Source organism: Corythoichthys intestinalis, chromosome 20, assembly GCF_030265065.1.
Source record: "Corythoichthys intestinalis isolate RoL2023-P3 chromosome 20, ASM3026506v1, whole genome shotgun sequence".
NCBI classification, from domain to species: domain Eukaryota; kingdom Metazoa; phylum Chordata; class Actinopteri; order Syngnathiformes; family Syngnathidae; genus Corythoichthys; species Corythoichthys intestinalis.
In genome coordinates, this window is record NC_080414.1 from 7,608,438 (window position 1) to 7,633,835 (window position 25,398).

The 25,398-nt window shown below is 39.3% G+C and overlaps 1 protein-coding gene across 4 annotated transcripts in view; it reads right to left on the reverse strand.

Annotated features, from left to right (window-relative positions):
• pola1 (polymerase (DNA directed), alpha 1) overlaps positions 1-25,398 on the reverse strand; it is a 127,783-nt gene that overhangs the window by 90,818 nt on the left and 11,567 nt on the right. For 2 of the 4 annotated variants that reach the window (XM_057824219.1, XM_057824218.1), the window contains 25 exons: positions 20,870-20,997; positions 20,148-20,244; positions 20,018-20,092; positions 19,822-19,937; positions 18,080-18,142; positions 17,869-17,970; positions 17,651-17,783; positions 17,414-17,573; positions 17,138-17,307; positions 16,954-17,066; positions 14,962-15,075; positions 14,818-14,892; positions 14,613-14,751; positions 14,344-14,498; positions 14,167-14,251; positions 14,021-14,082; positions 11,859-11,948; positions 11,669-11,785; positions 11,424-11,599; positions 10,080-10,209; positions 9,874-9,993; positions 9,715-9,805; positions 6,533-6,657; positions 6,078-6,227; positions 5,879-6,001 (listed from right to left, as the gene is read on the reverse strand). In XM_057824219.1, the coding sequence (XP_057680202.1) occupies positions 5,879-6,001; positions 6,078-6,227; positions 6,533-6,657; positions 9,715-9,805; positions 9,874-9,993; positions 10,080-10,209; positions 11,424-11,599; positions 11,669-11,785; positions 11,859-11,948; positions 14,021-14,082; positions 14,167-14,251; positions 14,344-14,498; positions 14,613-14,751; positions 14,818-14,892; positions 14,962-15,075; positions 16,954-17,066; positions 17,138-17,307; positions 17,414-17,573; positions 17,651-17,783; positions 17,869-17,970; positions 18,080-18,142; positions 19,822-19,937; positions 20,018-20,092; positions 20,148-20,244; positions 20,870-20,926 (2,838 nt within the window). In that variant the 5' untranslated portion in view covers positions 20,927-20,997. Of the gene's footprint in view, positions 1-5,878; positions 6,002-6,077; positions 6,228-6,532; positions 6,658-9,714; positions 9,806-9,873; positions 9,994-10,079; positions 10,210-11,423; positions 11,600-11,668; positions 11,786-11,858; positions 11,949-14,020; positions 14,083-14,166; positions 14,252-14,343; positions 14,499-14,612; positions 14,752-14,817; positions 14,893-14,961; positions 15,076-16,953; positions 17,067-17,137; positions 17,308-17,413; positions 17,574-17,650; positions 17,784-17,868; positions 17,971-18,079; positions 18,143-19,821; positions 19,938-20,017; positions 20,093-20,147; positions 20,245-20,869; positions 20,998-25,107; positions 25,342-25,398 lie in introns of those variants that run through there. The other 2 variants (XM_057824215.1, XM_057824216.1) reach the window with 2 other exon arrangements.

The window sequence follows — 25,398 nt, forward strand, 5'->3', positions numbered from 1 at the left end:
TGATTGAAATAGAATTTTAATGTAGGTGAGGACGCCTTTTTATTCGCTCAAAAATGAGTCACATCTGCCAAGCTAATCCTTAATATTTTAAGCAATTACTACATTATGCATTAGTGCCAAACTTCCTCAAATACACGCTCCTGAAACTAGACTTTAGTTTGTTCCATTAGCATTAGCAGTTTGTTCCTCCGGCTAGCTTCTTCCAAGGTTGTTGCCTCCAGGTTTTGAAATAGCAGCACCATCACTAATCTAGGCCTTTTTGAATCCAGGTTAATGACCCACTTTTTTAGACTCGCTTTTTCTCCCTGATTAGCCATCGTTTTTAGGGTTTTAATTAAAGTTGTCCCGATCGATCGGCATCCGATCACGTCATTTTCAAAGTATCAGAATTGGCAAAAAAATATCGGACATGCCTTTTTTTCATATATATATATATTTTTCATTTAAATCGTTTTCTAATTGTATATAACGTTACAGACAAAATGTCTTACATTCATCCAGAGAAGTTTTGGCTTAAAGTAGGGCTATCAAATGTATATCGTTGACACCAGTAATTATTTTTCTTTATTAATCACATTAAATAATTAGCAAATGCGCTGCACGACCCACTCACGCAATGTCGCGTTCAATCTATAAAGGCGCCGTTTTACCAATACATTGAGCTAAACGCAGCGTATAATGAGTAGAGAATTTTGACAGCCTTTGGAGCCTTTTTGTTATTTGGCTAAAACCTTACATTCCCTCTCTCAGCAATTAAAATTAACGTGGGAGGCAATGTGGGGAAGAACACCTTATGTTGTTTCCCAACGCAGAGAAGATATATCAATTGGTGCCCCTACGCACAGTCATGGTTGCACTTTCCATTATGCATTTGGGTTGAATGGCTGCAGTATCATTTACTGAAAGCTCAACAAATACACTAGATGGCAATATTTAGTCACAATATACAAAGTCACATTTATCCTTTAAGAATTACAAGTCTTTCTATCCGTGGATCCCTCTCACAGAAAGAATGTTAATAATGTAAATGCCATCTTGAGGATTTATTGTCATAATAAACAAATACAGTACTTATGTACTGTATGTTGAATGTATATATTCGTCCGAGTTTTATTCATTTTTTTCTTAATGCATTGCCAAAATGTATATGATCGGGAAAAATAATCGGGAATGATTGGAATTGAATCGGGAGCAAAAAAAAAAAAAAAAAGCAATCGGATCGGGAAATATCGGGATTGGCAGATACTCAAACTAAAACGATCGGATGGGGACCAAAAAAACATGATCGGAACAACCTTAGTTTTAATGCATTGTTTTTTTCAGTGCATAGACACTATTATTTACAGTCATGCTGGTTCCAGCTGAACTTTGTGGTGATAACCATAACAACTGCATGGAAGCATGTAAACATGTCAATAAATGTATTACAGTCGAGTCTTAGTAACTTCAACGATGAAACTGAAAACAAAGCATGTGCAGAGATAATGGCACCCCTCTTTAATATTTGGTGGCATACCAATCGGGATGGATGACAGCTTCCAAACATTTCTTGCTGCTATCTATATGCTTCTTTCACTTCTCAGCTGGTTTCTTCTTCGCAATGGTAGACCTCCTTCCAGGTCTTTTCAACAATTCTGCATTTGAATGTGTGCTTGGGTCTTTGCGTTGCTGGAAGAACCATATTTTTCGACTGAAAGCAATTTTTCTTGGTAGAACATACCACTCTTGAATAAGGCTGCAGCTATCAATTATTTAACTTATTAACTTGTTAGTAACAGTAAAAATCGAGTGATCGAATAAGGAACATACAAAATTAAAATAGCTGGGCTGAGCCTCAAACGGTTTAAAAAAATAAATGATCCAAGAACAACAAAAGAACAATTGGCTAACTTACGTGGCATAAATCTGCTAGCCTAAATGCTATAAAATACTAACGTTTTTAATCGATTAAATTAAGTAATTCAATCAGAAAAAAAGATGTGAAACAAATTTTGCTGCTTCGGGCATAATCGTTCAATTGAGGTGGCGTTTTAATGATTGTTTTGAAAGTGTTTGCATTTAGTTTTATTGATTTGGATGAATACACTGCCCTCTAGTGGCAATAATGAATTTTACATGACTCATTTCACATGGCTGAATGAAGCCGCTCCCTGTTAAGACCAACATAAGCTAAGTTTTTGTTGCGCTAAAAAAAAAAAATGTGTTCGTAATTTAGTTTATAGGTATGTTTAGGTGTTTTTTGTGGTCATATGTGTTTGAACCATTTATAAGAGCAATATAAAAAAAAGTTAGCATTTTATAGCATTTAAGCTAGCGGACTTTTGCTATGTAAGTTAGCCAATTTTTCTTTTGCATTACTTAGATCCTCATTTATTTATTCTTTATACAGTTTCAGGCACCGCTCAGGTATTTTACTTTTTAAGTGCCTTATCTGATTACTCGATTATTCAAACTAACTAGTTCATCGATTAATCGACTACTAAAATTACCTATCGCTGCAGCCCTCGTTTGGTCCACTACACCCCCCTTGATTTTGAATTATGTACTGAATTCTATGGGTGCCATTAACAGCAACGATAAGACTGTTCAGATGCAGGCATATCTGATTCAAATCTGATTTCTCAAATCCACTTTTCAGGGCTGACTGTTCACACTTTTTAGCAAGTGTCCAAATCAGATTTGGGCCTGTTTAGACTGGGTCACATTATTGACACACTTGACAGGTTTCCTCAGCAACGAAGGCGTCATCCAGCATAGAGTAAAGTGACTGAAAGTGAAATACCATTTGAGCTGTTTAGAGTAGAAGCATATGTGATTTCAATCAGTCTCGCAAAAATCTGTGCTTTGTGACTATTCGGACAACAAAAGAGCCATCCGGTTTCAATCTGGATGGGATAGACATCGGATTTTGGCTGAAACATTATTACTGAGGCATGGTGTGACATGGTTTGCACATTCACTTCACACCTTCTGAGGTTCCACTTTCTAAAAACATTCATGATCGGTTTCGTTATGGCTTTCGTTAAGTTGTTTAAATGCATAGATATGAATCTGAGTGGGACACGCCTTTGAAGCCCAAGCTAATATATTTCAGTCAGCAGTTATTTCCATTCAAAATGTTTGTATACCTCTTATCCTCATTAAGGTCATGAGTGACATACAGTTTATCACAGCTAAATTCAGTTGAGAGGCAGGTTACACCCTTTACTGGTCGCCAGCCTCTGTACACAATGTGCTTGTAATGAGATCTTAATAAACGACTCCCTCGAGGCACGGACCAATGTCTCCCAGGAGGATGTACAATGTTGGAACTCAGTCAAAGTGTGTGTGAATGTGCGTGTGGTGTTCAATTACGAGACCCCATTTAGCTGTTTATGTCATGCAAGTCATCTCTTCGCACCTATTTATTCAGCATGTGCGCACCCGTGTTGTTCCATTAGTGAGTGTTGAAAGAAGTTATCGCGATTCAATGTGGAGAATTTTTGCACCTGCATGTAGCGCCACAGATTTTAGATCATTTGATTAAATCAGTGAAGACCAATATTTATTCGAGAAATTAGTTTAAAACCTAAGTTACAGAGCTGTAGGAAGACCGCCCAAGAGTGGTTGATTAGGAATATTATCCAGCAGTGCCCTCTTGTGGATAACAACATTTGTAACCAGCATACACTTGCAAACCTGACATTACACAGGAGGGATGTATCAATAAATTTGCTTTCACAGAGATATTATTGATACCTATTTTTGATTAGTTATGAAATTAAATGAATCGTTTAGTCTAATAGTAGCACAGCAAAAATATCACTTAAAATGAACTTTGTAGCTAACAATGCCAACTCAGGTGTTATTATGTTGGGGAAAATTAAATCAGGCTTTTAAAATGACAATGACAGGAAAAAGCATGTTTATTTCATATTTCAAGCAGTATTTTATGCTCCTTAATGAAATGGACCGCTTGGATGTGTTTGGAAGCGATTGATTTATTTATTCAACTTTTTTAATCCCGCGCCATGAAAATGAGTGACTTCCTGAATTGAGGAAGAATGCGAATGTGACGTCAGTTGGGTAACCACCTCACAATACAGCCATTACTATATAGCATGCAGAAGGACTGGGGATTACGCCGGTTTTGCGTATTAATTTGTTTATTTTTCGCATCGTGTGGGCGTGGCGTGGCTTAGTGGTAGTGTAGTTGTTCCCCAACCCAGAGGTCGTGGGTTCGAGTCTCTGCCCTGTGGAACTCGTGTAAGTATCCTTGAGCAAGATACTGAGTCTGAACCCAAGATTGCTCCTGGTGCTGCGTCACCAGTAGGTGGATGGAGAGATGGTGTAAAGCGCTTTGAGAGCCTTGAAAGGTGGAAAAGCTATACAAGTATAACACCATTTACCATCACACCAGCCCAATGTGCCGCAGGCTTTTGTTGCTGCACCAGGGAGAGGCATGTGAGCCTTTTTGGGTTTCAAAACGTACCCGTTCGCCGCGGAGATTGGCCAAAACAAGTCTGACAACTGTAGGACCATTGGACTGACGAGGAAGTAATATACGTGTTTTGTATTATGTCGAATACTGGGATCATGGCACACGTTTTACTAAGGAGGTGGCTTGCATCTTGTGGGTGACAATGCTCCCTGTCCACCGAGAAGGTCACTCACTCGGCTGACGACCAGTGGCTTGTCACACACCATGATCAATTCCACCCCCTCGGTCCTCTTCATGTGCCCTCCAATAGACTACTATCCTCGGCTTGGCTCGGGCAGCCTCGCGCTCCTCCGACGTCGGCCGGTTTGTCCGGCGGTCACCCTCCAGCTGCATCCCAGGCAACAAGCTCCTCCAGGCAAATCCTGCCAGGGCCGCAGCAGGGGAACGACGAGCTGAAACTTGCTCGCAGCCAGGGGCTGGCCGATCGGTAAAGACAATCAACCCCGCCGCCATGTGTGACATGAGTCGGGGTAGTGTTGTGTCATTTTTCATTTTCGAAAGGCAAAAAAGATTGGAATTGCCTCTCGGCGGTCATTCGCAAGCTACATCCCCGGCAATGGGCACTCCTGCAGGGGCCGCAGCAGGGGAACGACGAGTCGAAACTTGCTCGCAGCCAGGGGCTGGCCGATCAGTGAAGACAATCAACCCCGCCGTCGTGACATGAGTCGGGGTAGTTTTGTGTGATTTTTCGTTATCAAAAGACGAGAAAAAGACTTGGAAAAGCCACTCGGTTCGGGTTAGCACGTCAGCTAGCTGTCACGCCTCCTGGTTTGTTTACGCTCTTGTCGCAGAAGCCGGGGCAGGGAAATGACAATAGCAGGACAAACTCCGGTGGCATAAAATAACGTTTGGGATGTTAAGAAGTCTGCAGTTTTGAACATTATGCAGTAATTTTGGCCTGTCGTACTGAATAAAGGCATTCTTAATATTTCATATTCCATTTATCACAAGACATTTATCATGACCACACCATTTATTTCGCAATTGGGGGAAAATACTTCGATAAAAGGAACGTCCTATGAAGATATTGGAGAGATTAAAACAATCATTACATTTTGCTGCTGTCTGTCGCATTTTCCTTGTTTTGAATCTTCCCCCTCAATGGGCTGAATTCTAAATCAGCTGAAATCGTTACCCTGTCGACGTCATCAACCAGCTGGAGACACTAGAGCGTTATAATGATAGGCGGGGCTAAACGGTACAGATTAAAAGACTAATTTCTTGTCATCTACGCTTTACCAAATTGTTGTATATTGCCAAATCATCTCAAAATATGATTTTAATTCAAATAACAATGCTATTTAAGATTGTTTTATGCTTTCACAGGCACTTCAAATATTTTGTGTTAACAGGTGTCAAATTATTTTGGGTGTGCTTCTGTGCGCATGCTGGACTTACCTCCCTGCCTTTGTGTGTGACCAGGGCGGCTAAAGGTTTGGCATAGAAGCGACTGTAGCTGAACCCTAAACAGCCGTACATGCTGTTAGCTGTTAGCTTCAACGCCTTCTGACGGATGTCATACTGATAAAGACAAGCAAACAGGGTTTATCCTTGCTAAGCATCTGTTGAAATAGTGTTTGATTTTGTGATCATTTACCTGCAGATAAAGATCTGGGTTGATGTCGTGTTGTTTCATCAATTGTTTAACCTGTTTGCGACGTTCCACCAGTTTCCTGATCTCCTTGGGCAAGATTCCCATTTCCAGGTCACAATCTGGAATCTCCGGGATTTCCTCTGGCTCATCTTCCTGTTGCCATAGAAACAGCACGTCATTTTAAAGGTGGGAGTAAATTTAAGTAATACTAATACATTGGATTTATTTAGCGCTTTTTTTACACTCAAAGATGCATGACATTGCTTTATTCTTTCACTTTTGCACTCAATGATGGTAAGCCACAGCTGTTCTGGGGCAGTCTGACAAAAGCGAGGCAGCCAATACACGCTATCATCCCTTCGGACCACCACTAACCACTTGCTCTCGCACTATTTTCACAAAGACAAGTGCCTCCGCCACCGTCAACGTATAAGCCACGGAAAATCCCAAGCACACACCTGACTCTTCCTTTGCTTGCTGGACGCCTCACGCTGCACAGTGGTGAAGCAGATGTTAAACTCTTGTATAATGGACGGATACAGGCTGTTGAAGTCGAGCAGCAGCACAAACTTGTCGTAGAAACCTGCAAACCAAAGCAAGGATAGTATATTAACTAGAGATGTGGCCGAAAATTTGGCGCCGAAAACCTTCGGCCGAAAATAGCTTAAATCGCGTTTTCGGTTAAAAAGCCAGAAGTCTACCAACGAAAAGTGTGAAGAGCCATTGTCCTCTTGTGATGACGTCATCAAAGCTCAACGCACTAACACTACTGGCTCACAGCCAACATGTCCGTGGTTTGGAAGTATTTTGAGTTATCAAAGAAATATAGAAGTTATTAAATGAATTAAATAAATTTGCTTCATCGCTTCTGGAATTGCTTTCCATTGATGTCCCGCGTCACATCAAGTACAGTGCATTTGAGCCTGTGCGTGAGTATTTTGTAGTTCATTTGTATAATGTTCGCTTGATTAAAGTAATATTTAGATGCAAACATGTACATTTTCAGTGGTTTAGTACAATTTGTTTATAGCATGACCATTTCCAATTTTTGTCACTTTTTTTCACGACTTCCACATCCCCTCTACCAGTCGCCGTTTAAACCGGCTGGGAGCAACTACGCTCGTCTTGGTCGCCGGTAGTACTCGGTCCACTTGCCTGGCTCTCGATCGATTCCACTTGCTGCACGAGAAAGAACCAAGTGTTATTTTACCATATGTACATTATACCATAATTTTCGGACTATTAGGCGCACCTGACTATAAGCTGCCACTAGGGTTGTTCATGTTTTTTTGCTCCCGATCCCATCCCGATCGTTTTAGTTCGAGTATCTGCCGATCCAGAAATTTCCCGATCCGATTGCTTTTTTTTTGCTCCCGATTCAATTCCAATCATTCCCGATAATTTTTCCCGATCATATACATTTTGGCAATGCGTTAAGAAAAAAATGAACAAAACTCGGACGAATATATTCATTCAACATACAGTACATAAGTACTGTATTATTATGACAATAAATCCTCAAGATGGCATTTACATTATTAACATTCTTTCTATGAGAGGGATCCACGGATAGAAAGACTTGTAATTCTTAAAGGATAAATGTGACTTTGTATATTGTGACTAAATATTGCCATCTAGTGTATTTGTTGAGCTTTCAGTAAATGATACTGTAGCCATTTAACTGCCCAAATGCATGATGGGAAGTGCAACCATGACTGTGCGTCGTGGTACCAATTGATATATCTTCTCTACGTTGGGAAATAACATAGGGTGTTAAGAAAAAGATCAATTACGACCATTCTTCCCCACATTGCTTCCCACGATTATTCTAACCATAGGGAGAGGAATTGTAAGGCTTTAGCCATTTAAAAAAAGGCTCCAAAGGCTTCCAAAATTCTCTCTACTCAATTTACGCAGCCTTTTAGCTATATATACACAGTATGGGTAAAACGGTGCCATTATAGACTGAACGCGACAATGCGTGAGTGGGTCGTGCAGCGCATGCGTTAATTGCGTTAAATATTGTAATGTGATAAATGTAAAAAATATTCATTCTCGCCGTTAACGCGATAAATTTGATAACCCTACCTTAAGCTTAAACTAAAGACTCTGGAAGAGTGTAACACATTATGTCTGTAATGTTAAATACAATTAGAAAACAATTTAATTAAAAAAAATATATATATATATATTAAAAAAAGGCATGTCCGATATTTTTTCGCCGATTCCGATACTTAGAAAATGACGTAATCGGACCTGATCGATCGGCATCTCTAGCCGCTACCCACCAAATTTCACACGAAAACGGCAATTGTTCATAGATAAGCTGTACTGGACTAAGCCGCAGCTGTCCTCACTGTATTATGGGATATTTACAACAAAAGATATTAACCGGTAACACTATTTGACAGCGGCATCCTAAGGCCAAATGAACCACCATAAAGCTTTGAACCAATTGGCTACAAAGCTTCATTGCTTCAATAAGCTTCATTTGACTATCACTGCTCCCTTGGGGAAGACTGTCAGCCTCTGCAGCCACCTCCTGTCAACACTGATGTCGTCCAACACGCCTCCTAACATGCATTGCAGCGCTACAGATGTAAAATATCAAAATTCATGTTCTGTGCCAATTATTTCTTTAGTTATTTTTCGAGTTGTTTCATTAATTGCTATTATGGTATTTGGTAACACTTCATTTGACAGTGGCGCCATAAGACTGTCATAAGACCATCATAATTATCACATGACACTGCCATGAGCATTAATGAATGCTTATGACAGATGTCATTTTGTGTCATCCGGCAGATTATCTCATGTTGAATAGCTGTAAAAGATCCGAGCTGGACATAAGTGGAGTTAGTAATTATAATAATAATAATAAATATAATTTGCTGCATGACACTTAATGACATCCGTCATAAAACATTTTTTTCCCCATCATAAACATTCATTAATGCCAATGATAGTGTTATGTCATTATTATGACGGTCGTATTGCGTTCTTATGATGCTGCTGTCAAAGTGTTACCTATTAACCCAAATAAATAAACAGATAAGCTGCAATGGACTATAAGCCGCAGTATTAAAAAAAAGTAGCGGCTCATAGTCCGAAAAAAACTTATTGCCTTGTAAAGAGCTTTATTAGTTTCAGCGAAAACGGGATAGTTTTTTGTTTTTATTGTGAACTACAGTTCCACACAAACTGACATCGAGATCTCATTTAGCATAGCAATTGGAGGCGTGAGACCCATTTTTCGAGTGTCCCAAATTTGCCATGACGTGTGCTTCTTCGTCCACCGAAAAGAATGCTATGATGACGCCAGCACTCACTGCAGCCGGGAACGCACCCTCCAAGTGCCAAGTGCACCCTACCGCAGGGGGCACTGGCCCCCTCTCTAATTTGAATGGCCTCTGAAGTGCCCCAGTTCGCATTTTATTAGTAATCGGAAAATAATGAGAAATATAAATTTTTTAAAAATGAAATAAAAAAATAATTATATGCATGTGTATTTTTTGGGCCTTTCGGCCAAGTGTTTCCAATATGCGGTTTTCGGTTTCGGCCAAGAATTTTGCTTTTGGTACATACCTAATAGTAACCAAATACCAGGAGTAAAAATAAGAGTTATCTCAACTGCACGCACCAACTTTAGGATCTAGCACCAGTCCTCCGGCATAGGCTGCCTTCTTCTTACGCTTCCCTTTCCCAGAATCCACCTCTTCATCTCCTTCATGCTGGGACATATGAAAAAAAAATGTTATGCATGTATAGAAAAAAAAATAAAGAATATTTCAGATATTACCATGTCCGTCTGTATTTTCTTAAAGGACGGTTTGTCAGGGACGATGTAATTTTTGTCATGGAATGCGTGAAGCAACAGGAACTCATTTCTCTCAGCTCGACCGCCCATGAGAGTACGAGACTAAGGAAGAACATATTTATGTAGAAGATTAAGCGTCACTGTAAAAATATCACTTCATATCCGTGTGCAATGAATTAGTGCGTTACCATGACGTTGCCGGCGATGTTGGTAATCTGCAAGGCCAGCGGCAGCACGTTCAGCTCACACATCATTTGAAGGATCAGCTTGGCGTCCGTCCACGTAAGCTCCAACAGGTAAAGCAGATGTGGGGAATCACTGGTACGCAAAAAGGGAGATTATTTCAAAGTAGGGCTGCAGCTATCCAATATCTTAGTAATCGAGTAAACGACTGAAAATTCTATCGATTAATCGGACAAAACTTTTTTTTAGGTAAAGAGCAATTAAAAATATAGATGAGAAAAAAAGACATTTCACCTAATATTGAACCATTTTCAGTCAATCAATCTCTTTATTTTTGATGTACATTGTTGAAAACAGCCAACAATTGCATTTCAAATGTGACTAAAAAAAGACTAATTCACTGCTTTCACTGAAAAACTTTGAGAGCTTCTAAAAATATATATTTCTTACCTAAAAACGTCAGCACGCTTGATAACACACATCACTTAAAAGTTAGGTGTTATTCCCACGTGTTTCAAATGAATTTCCACTTGTGTCAAGCTATAAATTCTAGTTAAGTTTTAAATTAGTCTAAACTGTAAATCCTGATAGGATTTTGAGTTTTTGCAGTGTTGAAAATAAATGCTGTGCTGTATTAGAGCACAATATGCACCAGTGCTACTTGGTGTTTTATCCAGCAATGACCAGTGAGCTAAAATTGACCGTTAGCATTATTAAGTTTTTATTTTACACCCTAATCACTCTACAGCGCTGTTTTCAGATTAAATAAAGCCTGTATGTAAGAGCTAGCCACGCATCGACTGTGGTCATAATGAATGAACCTAGCCCTCCGCATGGATAACGTTATGTGAGCGAGTAACAGTAACGTTAATCTTATTCATGAGCGCTGAGAAGTGTACTGCTTTAAGATGGCGGCTGTTTTATTAACGCCGCCGAGTCAGTCATTTCGCATCTAGTTCTACGTACATGTTATGTCTATGACACGCATCAGACGCTACCTGCTACCACCGTAGCAACGTGCGGGAGTTGTTTTTAGTAACGTCGGCGCAGTTTGTAACGGCTGTCTGCTGCAGTAAGGTATTTTTTTTATTGCTGCTACTTCTTCTACGCACGTGGCGTCAGCGCGTTGTCCCGCATTAAAAGGAGTCCGGGCAAAACGTGACGCTTAGAGCTGGCAAAATTAAACGATTCCTCGAGGTGAATAAAATTACTCGGATCAGTTTTTAAACTCGAGTTGCTCGAGTATTCGTTTCAGCTGTATTTCAAAGTGCCCTACACAATCGGTAAACAAGTCTGAATTCACAATATGGCTCTTTATGGAAATAGAGCATTGAAGTAGCAGAAATCACCTGTAAAGATTTCTGATGCTCTCTTGTGGGACGGTGACTCTCTCCACCTTCAGCACCTGCGCAGCCAACTCAGTCAGATGATAACTCTTGCAGCGAATCAGCTCCTTAGCGGAGATCTCTGTGTCACACACAAGGCGGCCACAGGTAGCGCTCTTCTCTGCAAAGGCGCTACGTCCCTGCAAGCAAAGGGTCGTTAGTCATAACAAAAAAATCAAACAACGGTCTGTTGGACTTTTCATCCTTACCCCAAGTTTGGGCATGTTAGCCCTCCTGAGGCGTCCAATCTTGGACCAGTGCGGAACTTTGCAGAAGTTAAGTCGCTGCAGTAATACTTCAAGATCAAAGCCAAAAATGTCGTGACCCTTAAAGGTACAAGCAAAAGTCTTATGCTTTAACCAAGCATATCAACCTAAATTAAGAATAGGAAACGCTTACCACAAGAACATCAGGATCAATTCTATGCATCTTGGCCAGAAAGAAGCCAAGTAGAGTTCTTTCTGTTGATGCTATCTCCACTTTAGCATTCTGAGAGAGTAGAGCATACGTATTTAGTGCTATTTTTTACATGACTTTTTGTAACTAAATTTACAATATCTTTGTAAAGGCAGATTCACAAGAGACTGGCATTGTTCTTGTACATAACCTCATTACAGTACATAGAATTAGCAAGTTTGCCTCACAAGTCAAAGGTTTCTGTTTGAATCTCATTTCAAGCGAGGGTTGTCAAAAGTATCGAAAAATATTTAAGTATTGATACTGAAATGTTTCCCTATACGATATTTGATTGCAAAAGAATCATTTAGTTGTTTTTGCATGACCATAAGTCACCAGAAATTTGTTGTCAAATTTGATTTTGCACTACTTTTAATAATAATGGAGTATAAATTTGCGTTTTCTTTGTTAACACATTGGCTGCCATAGACTGCATTTGACGTCCAAACAATTTGAAGTCTACGAGTGATGAACTTATTTAAAGAGTTTTAATTTAGCTCTTAAGAGCCACGTGATTGGATATCTGTCACCGTCAATGGCAATGAAAGAGTTTATAAAAAAAAAAATAATAATAATTTGGGGCGTTTTATTCATGTCATAAGCCTACCAAAAATGGTATTTTAATCAAGTTGGAAATTTTAGAATTGTGAAAACCAGTGTTTTCATCAACGATGACTAGAACGAAAATATTTCGTCGAAGAACAACTTTTTCGTGACGATGCAGAGATGACAAAGTGTCTGGGGAGACTAAAACATAACGAGACAAATGCCAGTTCTCATCTTACGATAACGAGATGAAAATGCGGCATAGTTTCCGTCACATGTTCACAATGTGTGGCATTTTTCATATGTAGTTAGCCTGCATCGTAGCAGTGTCTGGTTGTGTCAGTCATGTGACATGCTACACCTCCACCCCAAATTATTCTCCAGTCTCCAGGCTTGCTTGCTTGTTTTGAAACACATATGGTTTGTTTTCTAATCTTGGCAAAAGAGAATATGCAATGTTTCTTTAGTCTTTAAAGATCTGTGCTGAGCAGTGCTGTTAACAACTGTGTTAGAGTATAACGGCATTAATTTTTTCAGTGCGGAGTAATCTAATTAATTTTCTCATCTTTGCAACACTGTTACCGTTACTAAGGGGTGCGTTTGGGTTAAATGACGAGAGATGCCTGAGAGACAAGGAGAAAACAGAAGGGAAGGGAGTTGTGACACCATTACAAACATGATGCTAGGTGGCTCCAATAATACCTGACTGCAGCCGACAGGCTACAAACTACACCCACGTTGCTACAAACTACGCCCACATGATGTTACGGTAGATATCACATGTATATAGAACTAGATGCGAAATGACAAACATCTTAAAGCAGTAGACTTTCAGGAAGGCTCTGTTGACACGTGCAGCGATCCAACGCCAGATTCATGTTGAAAAAGTACGAAAGCTGTACCGCATACAAACAGGAAGGATTGTCTCAGGAGTGATTTGTTCGAGGATTCAAGGTAATTATTATATTTTTCGTACCATGCATGCATTTTGAAACGTTGTGAAAAAAATTTGGTAATGATAACAAAAATTGGCATTATACTTCACAATATTTACGTAAAATTAATGCTACCCGCATGTTTTTTTGCTTCGAACCAAGTATCGAGACACTTTTATGTCCATATCTATAAAGAATTCAGGGATTTAAGCATTTATTTAAAATACTCTTTAACGGAAAAAGCTCTTTGTGATATGGCGGCCACTAATTTCCTTACCGACTGGCCTCATTGTTTGCAATATTTACGTAAAATAAATGCTAATTGCACATTTTTCCTTTCTTTTAACCAAGAATCGAGATTGTTTTACGCCCATAACTATAAAGAATTCAGGGATTTAAGCATTTATTCACAAGAATTTTCAACGGAAAAAGCTCTTTTTCTGTGTTTCCACTCGGTCAGCTTTGACAGAAAAAGGCCCCCTATGAATCGGCCCCATGTCACGTCCATACATTATGAAGTCTATGCGCTATCGTACCTACTTTTATTTGCTGCAATAAAACCGTATTTTTGTCTAATCTAAACTTTCCTCGGGAATATCAAAGCACATTTCTGTGCCAGCTCACCTTTTTTCTCACTGCGTCGTTGAAGTCATATGGGAAGATACAGTCAGTAGGTTTAGTCACCACTAAAAAAATAAGGGATTTTTATGAGCGCTGGTTCCTGTCTTGGTTGTGCGTGATCAACAAAAGAATTCTTAATAGGAGCTCACCACAAAAATGAGTCTGATAGGGTGGTTGAGGAGGCGCTTTGTCCATATGAAAGCTACAGTGGACAAGTGCTGCCAGGGACACAATCTGCACAAGAGGAAAATAAAACATTTTTTATGAAAATATGAAGTATATCATCATAATATTTTTCCAGAGTGAAGCAATTCATCCGCTTTGACCTCATTGTGATGGGTCTTTGGGTTCTGGACGGTCTTGAGGCTGATGGACATGACCGTGACGGGTGGTGGCGACAAGTCTTTAACCACAGTGATCAGGTCACTCCTTGGAGCCAGAGCTTCAACTTTGCACCAACTGACCGGCTGACTGAGCAGCTCTATCAGATATAAACAGAGAAATATTTTAATTTCTGTACAGCCTCAGTTTGAAATTTCAGTAAGCCATTTTATTTAATTAAGAAAATAAATCTAAAATATAACCCTGCTCTTACGTGGTGTCTTGATGTCTAGCCAGCACGGTCCTTTAATCTTTCTACTAAGGAGGAAATGTTCCAAGCTGGAAGTGTTGGTTCCAAATATGTGGGAAAATGTTGCCCCCTTAAGGTCAGGCGGCAGAGCAGGAAAATCCGCCTTCAAAACAGACAAGATTAACGGTTTCATCGAGGGAAAAAAGTCCTACAGCGTGCATTTACTCACAGAATAGCGGACTTCCAGGTATTCGCTTTGTGTGGGCACGTCTGGAATTTCAAAGGCATAGTTCTTCTCCACTTTCTGAAGCCAAAACAAGTATGAGACTTGACTAAAAATGTACGTATTTTGCTGTGGGTTGTGGAGTAGTACCTTGGCCTTGAATTTCATGATCTTGAACTTGTCTGAAAGCTCACTGAACTCCTGGTAGACATCCATCATTTCAACGGGCGTATTGGACGCCTCCCCTGTCTTGGGGTTTTCTTTCTGAGAGTAATAAAAGGAGCAGTTTAAAGACTTAAAAGATGGTTTCAAATGATTCATTATTATACTATTAACGTAATATTGTGTTAATGATTGTTTCACAGGTCAATCAATTATACAAAATATAAACTCAATCACTGAATGGGGACCAGTTTGTTCCCATGCTGATGGTGTGACCTGCTAACGGAAACAATTATTTCCGATTTACCCGTATATCAATACTAGGGCTGCAGATATCGACTTGTTAATTGATCGATTAATTCATCAATTAGGTAGTTTGAATAATCGAGTAATCAGAGTAGGAACATTTAATGCGTCCAGAATAAATTTTAGGAGATTTAAAACAAAGGCTTGCTAAAATTGCACTTTCAAAAGATCATTAAATGCAAATGCAAAATAAAATTTCTGAGTGTTTTTTGTTTTTTTCCCCCCAAACTATGTAGAATTGAACTTTCTGTTCACAAGAGCTATAAATGCTTTTAAAACTAAATTAAAATACCTGAGCTTAGCCTTAAACGGTATTAATAAATGCGGATCGAAGTACAAAAAAAAGAACAATTGACAAACTTGCATCGCAAATGTCAGCTAGCTTAAATGCTATAAAATGCTACTTCCCCCCCCCCTTTTTTTTTTTTTAAACAATGCTCACCTTATGGTGGTCTTAACAGAGAGCAGTCATGTTAGATGAGTAATGTCACATTCGCTGTTGCTACTAGGCATGTGCCGGTTACCGGTTTCAAGGTTTAACGTGATATGAAAACATCTCGGTTTCAAAACCACTAACATTTTGCGTCGTACTGTAGTACGGTATTAGCTAGCGGTGTGCGAAATTTCCGATTCTTAGATTATTTGCGATACGGCCGTGGAAGATTCGAGAACGATTCACAGACATCCAAATTCCGATTATTGAAGTATGTCAAGTAAAGTGGAAATAAACCACAGTCAGCGCAGTCTACGGGACGCAATGACGAACGGACCCAGAGTAAACATTATGGTTGTCATTACCCGGGTAATGACAATGCTCAACACACAGCTCTGGTTCAACTCGTGCCGCTAGATTAAAAAAACAAAACAAAAAACACTAATACCTGACTGCTGCCAACAGCCAATACAAACTACATCCACATAATGCTACGGTAGATATCACATGTATAAAGAACTAGATACGAAATGACAGACTCGGTAGCGTTAGCAACACATGTATAGAAAACTAGATGCAAAATGACAGACACGCCGGCGTTAGTAAACAACCGCCATCTTACAGGCTGTAGACTTGGAAGGCTTTTGTAGCGAACCTATTTTTTTTCCAAAATACTCCTAAATGGGCAAAATCTTGAATCTATCTTCAAAACAGTTTTTAAACTCTCACATGTTGAAAGTAGACAGAAGAGAAAATAATAATAACGGGAGTAATTTTAACAACTTTAACGGTTGATTAACAACATTAAATTAATTGAATGTAGTTTAAAGCTGCTGATTCTGAATGGGGACTCGAGTACTTTATTTACTGTTTTGAACTTTTAACTTGATACTGAAATAGTCGTTTATTTAAGCCTGAGAGAAGTTTTGTTTTAGCCGTTTTTTTGTGGGAATGTGTCTAAACCATTTGTTAAGAGCATTGTAAAAAAAAAAAATGTTAGCATTTTATAGCATTTAAGCTAGCGGACTTTTGCTATGTAAGTTAGCCAATTTTTCTTTTGTTATACATCGATCCTCATTTATTATTTTTTTCATACGGTTTGAGGCCCAGCTCATGTATATTTCATGTTCCTTATCCGATTACTCGATTATTCGAACTAACTAGTTCATCCATTAATCGACTACTAAAACAATCGATAGCTGCAGCCCTAGTGTGAATACCGGTTGTAAATTGTAACTTACATATTCACGTGGCAGGATATACATGGTGCGTTCTATGTTCCTGATGGAGACGCAACAGCTTGTATGAGACTTGGCCGACTCGATCCACACCTTTCCAAACAAGTACACCACACCTGCGCGGCAAAAATGAGTTGAGGTGGTGCTGGAAGAATATACAAAAAACATGTTCTTTATCTTGCCATACCTGCTTGAATGTAAGGGTCTTCGAAAGCATCTAGCCAATAAAATCTGAAAACCGGCTCGCCATCTGGACCCTCCACCAGGGGCAGCTTGCTGGAGTCCACCTGTACCTCCGGAAGAGCTTCATTTACAGCCGCCTCCTCGTCCTCCTGCCCCCATGAGCCGCCAGTCTTGCTGCATCCAGAACCACAAATAGAAAAGAGGATAAGCATTTCAACATTCGCCTCATACTAGGGATGGGACGGTACTCAATTCAGAATGCGCTGATGTAAGGCCTCACAGGAGAATGTCGTTTTTGGGCTCTTCTCTAATTGGAGCCACAAGGCCTGTTGTGCCTTCAGAAAGGGCCTCTTTTATGACGGCAGGCTCTTGAGGTTCCATAGATTCGACCTCCATCGGCTCATCAAAGTCCATAGTGTCAAACGCTACATCTTCAACAACTGAGAGAAAACAAGCATTGAAGTTCATCTGAGGGTCAGAATAAAAGCAAATCTGCTCATTTTTATGCCTTTGATACCTTCCTCTTGCTCCTTTGGTGGTTCCGTCTCCTTCTCCACTGCTGGAGCCTTTTTCGAAGGAGGAGTGGCTAATTGATGTTTGGTATCTGAGGGTGGTGGCCGAATCACTTTGGCCTTTGCTGGAGAGGGTTCCTGATACCACAGACATGAGAATTTATAGCCCAATTGAAACACATTATGTCACCACAGCTACAATTTAAACACTATGAAGGTTTACCTTGAATATCTGATTTTTAATGGAGAATGGATTAATTGGTGATCCAAGGGATTTCTTTTTCTTCAGTGTCACAACAGGGGTAGGAGCAAGGACTGTGCTTTTCTAGGTAGGCAAAAGCGAGCCACAATGAGGGTAAAATTTAGAGGACAACCAGCCGTTTACAAGTCAAAAGCATTTGTTGACATTAAACCTTCCTCATGTCTTCACCAACCTCTGAGTGCAGGTCTTGTAAGATGTCTCCCAATAGATCATCCTTTGACAGGTCTACATCTTTCTGTAAACATAAGAGAAACAGAAATTTTTGGTTTAAGTTCAACTGTGGAGCATATGTGGCATAAATCCGATATTATAAACAAATTCCAAGGTTAAAATTTACAGTAGAGTTGTTGGATGATATCGGCCACCCGATAAAATCGGCCAATAAAAGCATTTAAAATAATTTCGGAAAATATCGGTATCGGTTTTGCGCCAGTCTGTATGCTGAGAAGGAAACAGTCACTAGAAAAAGTAATAAAAACTAGGGCTGTCAAAATTATCGCGTTAACGGGCGGTAATTAAATTTTTAAATTAATCACGTTAAAATATATGACGCAATTAACGCACATGCCCCGCTCAAACAGATTAAAATGACAGCAAAGTGCAATTTCCACTTGTTACTTGTGTTTTTTGGAGTTTTGTCGCCCTCTGCTGGCGCTTGGGTGCGACTGATTTTATGGGCTTCAGCACCCGTGAGCATTGTGTAATTAATTATTGACATCAACAATGGCGGGCTACTAGTTTAATTTTTATTGAAAATTTTACTAATTTTATTAAAACGAAAACATTAAGAGGGGTTTTAATATAAAATTTCTATAACTTTTACTCACATTTATCTTTTAATAACTACAAGTCTTTCTATCCATGGATCGCTTTAACAGAATCTTAATAATGTTAATGCCATCTTGTTGATTTATTGTTATAATAAAGAAATACAGTACTTATGTACCGTATGTTGAATGTATATATCCATCTTGTGTCTTATCCTTCCATTCCAAAAATAATTTACATAAAAATATGGCATATTTTAGAGATGGTATGAATTGCGGTTAATTAATTTTTAAGCTGTAATTAACTCGATTAAAAATTTTAATCGTTTGACAGCCATTAATAAAAACCCATAATTACAATTTTAAAAACTGCGCCAAAGCCAAGCAAAATTCAACTTGGGAATTGTTATTGCACTGGCATTTCCAAAGATTTCCTGCCTGTATTTGTAATCCTTTGTCATCTCCTAGGTCCTAGGGTTACGAACGAGTTCCGTTCCTACGCTGGCGACGTAACCCAATTTTCCGCTTAAGTCAGAATTAACCCTTTAACTACCCCTTAATACCTCCAAAATCTAAAAATAACTCCCCAAAAATATGTGTTATAAGCCATTGTACTGACCTCGCCAGGATGTCCGAGCTAAATCCTAGCGAGCTAAACTGTAATCTTCCCCCTCGCTCTCTCACTCGGCTGCAAAACTTCTTCGCGGGAGTAATTCTTCCTTGTGTGTGCACGTGGCTGTTCTTTGTGTGCGTGAATACTTGTTTTTTTTTTCCGTTTGCACACGCGCTCATACTCGCGTGCGTCCTACCTGCTCTACACTTTCTGCGCCAAAATAAAAGCATGCATCACAAAACAAGAGTCAACATTATAATCAAATACATGTTTCGTCAAAGGGCAGAATGGTCATATTAGTAAAATAAAGTAAAAAAATAAGATACAGTGAGGTACTATTTACGGGACTTTATTAAAAAGTGTAAGCCACATGAGTTTTTTTTCCCCCCGACTTGCATGGCCTTTAAGACTTTTCCCTCCAAATATTTAATTCAACTGACTTTTTGCTTGCATTGGTTAGTGGGAAGAAATGTTCTGCTTATGTTTGTAGCAACAGCATGAAAATCTGTATGCAGCAGATCAAAAATGAGTCACCTCTGCTGGCTTCTTGACATTACTGTTCATGAAAAGGCTCTTAATATTGCTGGGTTTTGCCACTGTTGCTTTTTTCATTTGTTTCTTCGAGCCAGGTCCTTTGGCACTGGAATTTCCTGCCAAAACCAAATAATATTACCGGATTAATTATTGTATAGAAATGAACGAAAATTGTATGCATAATATTATACGGCACCTTTTTTTTCCACCACGTCATCCTCCAAATCATCGTCGAAGATCTCTCTGCCATCCTCCACGTAGCCAACACCATCTGAGAGACTTGAAGAATTAGGACAATATGGATTATAAGATCATTTACTACTCACCATCATCAACAATCCAATCATCCTCTTGTCTATCCCGGACTATCTTGGAGTACTGAGCTTCATCCACCTCCTCATACACGCTGCTGAACTCCTCCACCTGGAACATTGATGATTATTCAAATTATGGAATTAATTCCAACCATGCTCGTATAAAGGATTTTCTGAAAATAAATACTTTGGTATTGACTCAATTAGACATGTGCCGATTACTGGTTGCAAGGTATACCCTGGTATGAAAACGTCACAGTTTCAAAACCGCAAAAATTTTCTGTTATACCGTCCCTACAGTATTAGCTATTTTTTATGTCCCAAAAATGCAGAGAGAAATTCCTCCCTTGCAGCTGCAAGGCTCAACCCTCCCCAACCGGTCGTTGCTCAGTTTTAGTGAGTCAGCTGTGCTACACGATGGCTGGAGGAGGTGAAACTTCTGAACTTTTTCCACCATCGAAGAAAACGAAATCGCTGGTATGGGAATACTTCGGCCACAGAAATGATATTTTAACCCTAACTTAGCAAATTGGAATATAATGTTAACATGCTTTGAAAAATATAAAAAAATAAATAAAAATCTTTTTTTATTTTTTATTTAAACCAGATATCTCAAAGTAGTTTTAGAGCTGTAATTGCAATACCGTAAAACCGTGATATTTTGGATTAAGGTTATCATATCGACAGAATCTCATACCGGCACATGCTTAGACTCAATACAATACACGACTGACCTCATATTTGATCTTCTCCCCACGCTTGGCCTTTTTCAATTGCTCCAGAGCAGACATCCTCCCGACTTTCTCCTTCTTCTCTCGCCTTGAACGAGACTTGGCCAGACCACAGGCATCACCCACATCATCTAAAAAGCAAATTTCCAAAGGTAATTTAGCAAATTTGAGCCATATTGACATTTGGCAGCATTAAAAATATTTTGACTTGCCATTCTTTCACCATAGACTTCCTAATGTGAAGATCATGAAGTCTATGCTTTCACCCAGAAATTTGATAACCTTTCAGAATTAATATAAAGAAAATAGACAAAATAATCATACTAGAAAATGCCAAGATTGACGACAGTAAATCTGTGATGCAGGAAGATGCGGACTATCCAAAACACACTTTTCGCTGAAATATTTCATAAGGATTACAGGTGAATAACCAATTTCGTAATGCAGTGGTTCTTAACCTTGCTAAAGGTACCGAACCCCACAAGTTTCACATGTGGATTCACCGAACCCTTCGGAATTAGATAATAAAGCTTTTTTGTTTTTCAATTTTCAAAACCGATATATCTAAGCTAGCAAGCTAATAATTTCGCAAATCCCTCTTCAAAATTCTTCACATTGGCGTACCGCGAGCAACACGTCACTTTTGCTCATTAAAATTCATGACGTTAGCAATTGTGGCTAGGAGGGTCAACCTTCCGTTTGAACCCAAAAGTAAATGAATGGAAATAGTGAACGAACGAGTTTTACTGAGCTAAACCCACCAATTCTCTCCGAAAATGGTGTCCCTGGTGCCAAATTCGCTGGTAAAGATGTGGAAGAACATACAAATGTTCAGTTAAAGAGATGGCTTGAGTGTCAAGTGCTGAAAAAGACCAGAAAATGAGCGGAGCAAGCCTAAGTTTAGCCTTAGCTTTTTTTACCTTTTACCACCATATGCCCTGTCTTTTTTATATATTATATCCTCTGATTGTCTTACGTCTCTGATCGTTCTTGGGGGCAATTTACATTTTGGTGTAGCAATCGCAAATGCCTCTCAGGGACAGCCAACAAACACTTAATTTATTCATTAATAACAAATCTTAATTCTAATTTATTTACAGTCCTCCCTTACTAAAGTTGTTTTTTTAAAAACATAAAATGTTACAGTGGCAGTCAGATACCATTTTAATTTTTTTCAGGTCATTCATTGTCAGACAAAGGTAGAACGGCAAAACGGCACGCTAAAAGGTAAAAATATAAAAATGGCATACCTCTTCGTCCTCTGAAGGACCATGGTCCCCAACAAAATTTTTACTGCACATGAAATGTGAATGGCTTCACCTTGCTGGCGTTAAACTGGTCTTTTGGACGTCCGCGCAACTTGAGCCATTTTTCACATTTTTTCCTCCAAATTTTTGGTTTCGGGAAATGTCTAGTGGTTTCTACAAGTTCCATATCAGCAGTGTTTGATCGGCATGTTTATTTTTGAAAGATTAACGGCGAAAACAAGCAGAAATATAATGGATTGTATGCGAGGGCGTGTGCATAATGTCCCACTTCCGCATTATGATGGCGACGTCACGGTCTAAAACTAGCATTCGTGCGATACGCTATTAAAAACAGGTGAAAATCTGAGACCATGCTGCCCATTGGTCTGTTGTATTTGCCTGGTATACCAGACTCACTGCTCTTCCAGCGATTGAGTCTGGCGACCGTCCGGCGGATCAAATTCCGAGGGCGGAGCAAGCCACAGCAAACAGACAGTGGAGTGGACCAATCAGCGACGGGCAGACGTGACGTTAAAGCGACAAGTCATTAGCGTGAGCGGAGAATGGAGAAGTTTATTCAACATGGCTAGCGCGAGCGATGTTGACTGTTGTCATTGACTTGTTTCGATGTGTTTTTGGTCATTTAAAACTGGTTTTACCATGGATTGGAACATATTCTCCGCTCTCCCGTTCGCCATCTGTGTTATTGTAGAGACGACTTTCGGCGCGCAAGAGTGACGTTACTCATTAAGAACAAATCACGCAAATAAACGAATCTGATTGGACGATTGATTTTGTACCTTGCTCGAGAGGCAGTTAATGGGCTGAGTCCCAGACTACTTCTCACAGTGTTTGAAAAATACAGGGAGAATAGCCTGGCTGTGCCAGGCAACTGTTGCATTCCCTCATAGCAAGTGCGAGTCAACCTTCCACTGAGCAAACCAGGTTCTCCTCCCACCAGATCGAGGACTACCAGTTAAAAAAATTGGATTAATGGTTCCCCCTTTTTCAATCCAAACTCAAAACTCACCTGTTCAGACTCACTTGTCCATAATAATCCCTTATTTTTTTGCGTTTTAGTTTTCTGCTACTTATTTTTTTATCTATTAGTATTTTTTTTTGTTGGTTTTACATCTTTTTGATATTTTAAATTTGCCTTAAATGTTCTATACTTCATTATTTTTACTGTTTTCAATCTTTAATTTGTATAATGTTTTTTAAATGATTGCACGGCGACCTTGAGTGCCAGAAAGGTGCTTTCAAATAAAATGTATTATTATCATTATTAAGCCTATAAATTGGGAGCAATTCAGTCCAAAACCTGGTCTAAAAAGTAGGGCTGTCAAAATTATCGCGTTAACGGGCGGTAATTAATTTTTTTAATTAATCACGTTAAAATATTTGACGCAATTAACGCAAATGCTCCGCTCAAACAGAATAAAATGACAGCACAGTGCAATGTCCACTTGTTGTGTTTTTTGGAGTTTTGTCGCCCTCTGCTGGCGCATGGGTGTGACTGATTTTATGGGCTTTAGCACCCATGAGCATTGCGTAATTATTGACATCAACAATGGCGGGCTACTAGTTTATTTTTTGATTGAAAAATTTTGCAAATTATATTAAAACGAAAGCATTTTAATATAAACTTTCTATAACTTGTGTTCTTAAAAGATAAATGTTAGTACAAGTCTTTCTAACCACGGATCGCTTTAACAGAATGTTAATAATGTTAATGCCATCTTGTTGATTTATTGTTATAATAAACAAATACAGTACTTATGTACCGTATGTTGAATGTATATATATGCATCTTGTGTTCTATCTTTCCATTCCAACAATAAATTACAGAAAAATATGGCATATTTTATAGATGGTTTGAATTGCGATTAATTACGATAATTTTTAAGCTGTAATTAACTCGATTAAAAATTTTAATCGTTTGACAGCCCTACTAAAAAGCCACTTTGCCTAGATTTAAAAAGCGTAGGGCTCTGCGTTTTATTACCTTCGCCGAACCCCTTACACTTACTCACAGAACCCCTGAGGTTCGATCAACCCAGATTAAGAATCATTAGCCACGTTTACATGCTGACTTTTATTCATACCGATTCAAATCATTCCGAATGGAAATTTCACATCAGCTGTTTACATGTCACTTCATCTATTCCGATCCAGCGTTTACATGTGACTGCCTTTATTCCGAAAGGACGTTTGACAACTGCCGTCTGACATGCGCAAATTAATCAAAACAAAGCGTCACGTTGCAAAACATGGAGATCGATCGTCAGATCAGCTGCTGTTTTAACTTTTCGAGTGGAAACAAAACTTCAGAATGATACGCCGTTCATTTAAAAAGTTGTGTGGGTGCGCTGTGCGTGTGCTTGGAAGCCATGTTGCAAGTGACGTTACTTACGTCACCAAGTGACGTCACCACGTCAGTACGGAGCATGCGCAGAAAGAACGCAACCAGACACCATTCCGCTTCCCTGTTTACATGATATAATTTTACTTCTAATCGGTTTGGGAAAAGGAATATTCCACCCCCGTGAATCGGAATGAAATTCCGTTCGGTTTGGGCCTGTTCATTCCGAATGAGGTGTTTATATGGAACACATTTATTCGGTTTGAACAAATATTCCGATTGTAATTGGAATATTTGGCTCCATGTAAACGTGGCAATTGTCTTAATGCCTGACAAGCTATCAACACGTCATTAAAACTAAGAATATTATTGGCAAATGTTTGCAAAATGCAAGTGACACTGACAACACTGCTACTGTATCCTCTCGTATTGTTTATTAACAAACAAATACCCTGTAAAAACGAAATAGAGGACAGTAAATGTGAAATACTCTTTGTCCTCTCAACGCACGAGAACGTTGGGTAAGCATTGCCAAACAGGGTAGCATACATGATAGTTGAGCTAACTACGAGTTAGCCAAATTGAGCCGTACGAACAACATTTTAAAACCACACGGGCTAAAATAAGCCTACCTCCACCTGGTGTGTCCATGTCTTTGTCGGGGTTTGAGACAGGAGCCATGACTTATTTAGTCCCGGTTGGGGCTCTCTGACAGCTACTGAACGAGAGACTCGCTACAAAACTACACAATAACATGGACGTCCGCGCCAAATCATTTTCCCGGGGAAAGTCATAGGCCGGAAATGACCTCACAACCAATGAGTGCTGATACACTGTTGCAATAACTGCCCACACGATGGGGGTGTTGTGTAAAAGTTCGTCAGGAACGGCATTTTTAACTGTGACGTCATACTAGCAAAACA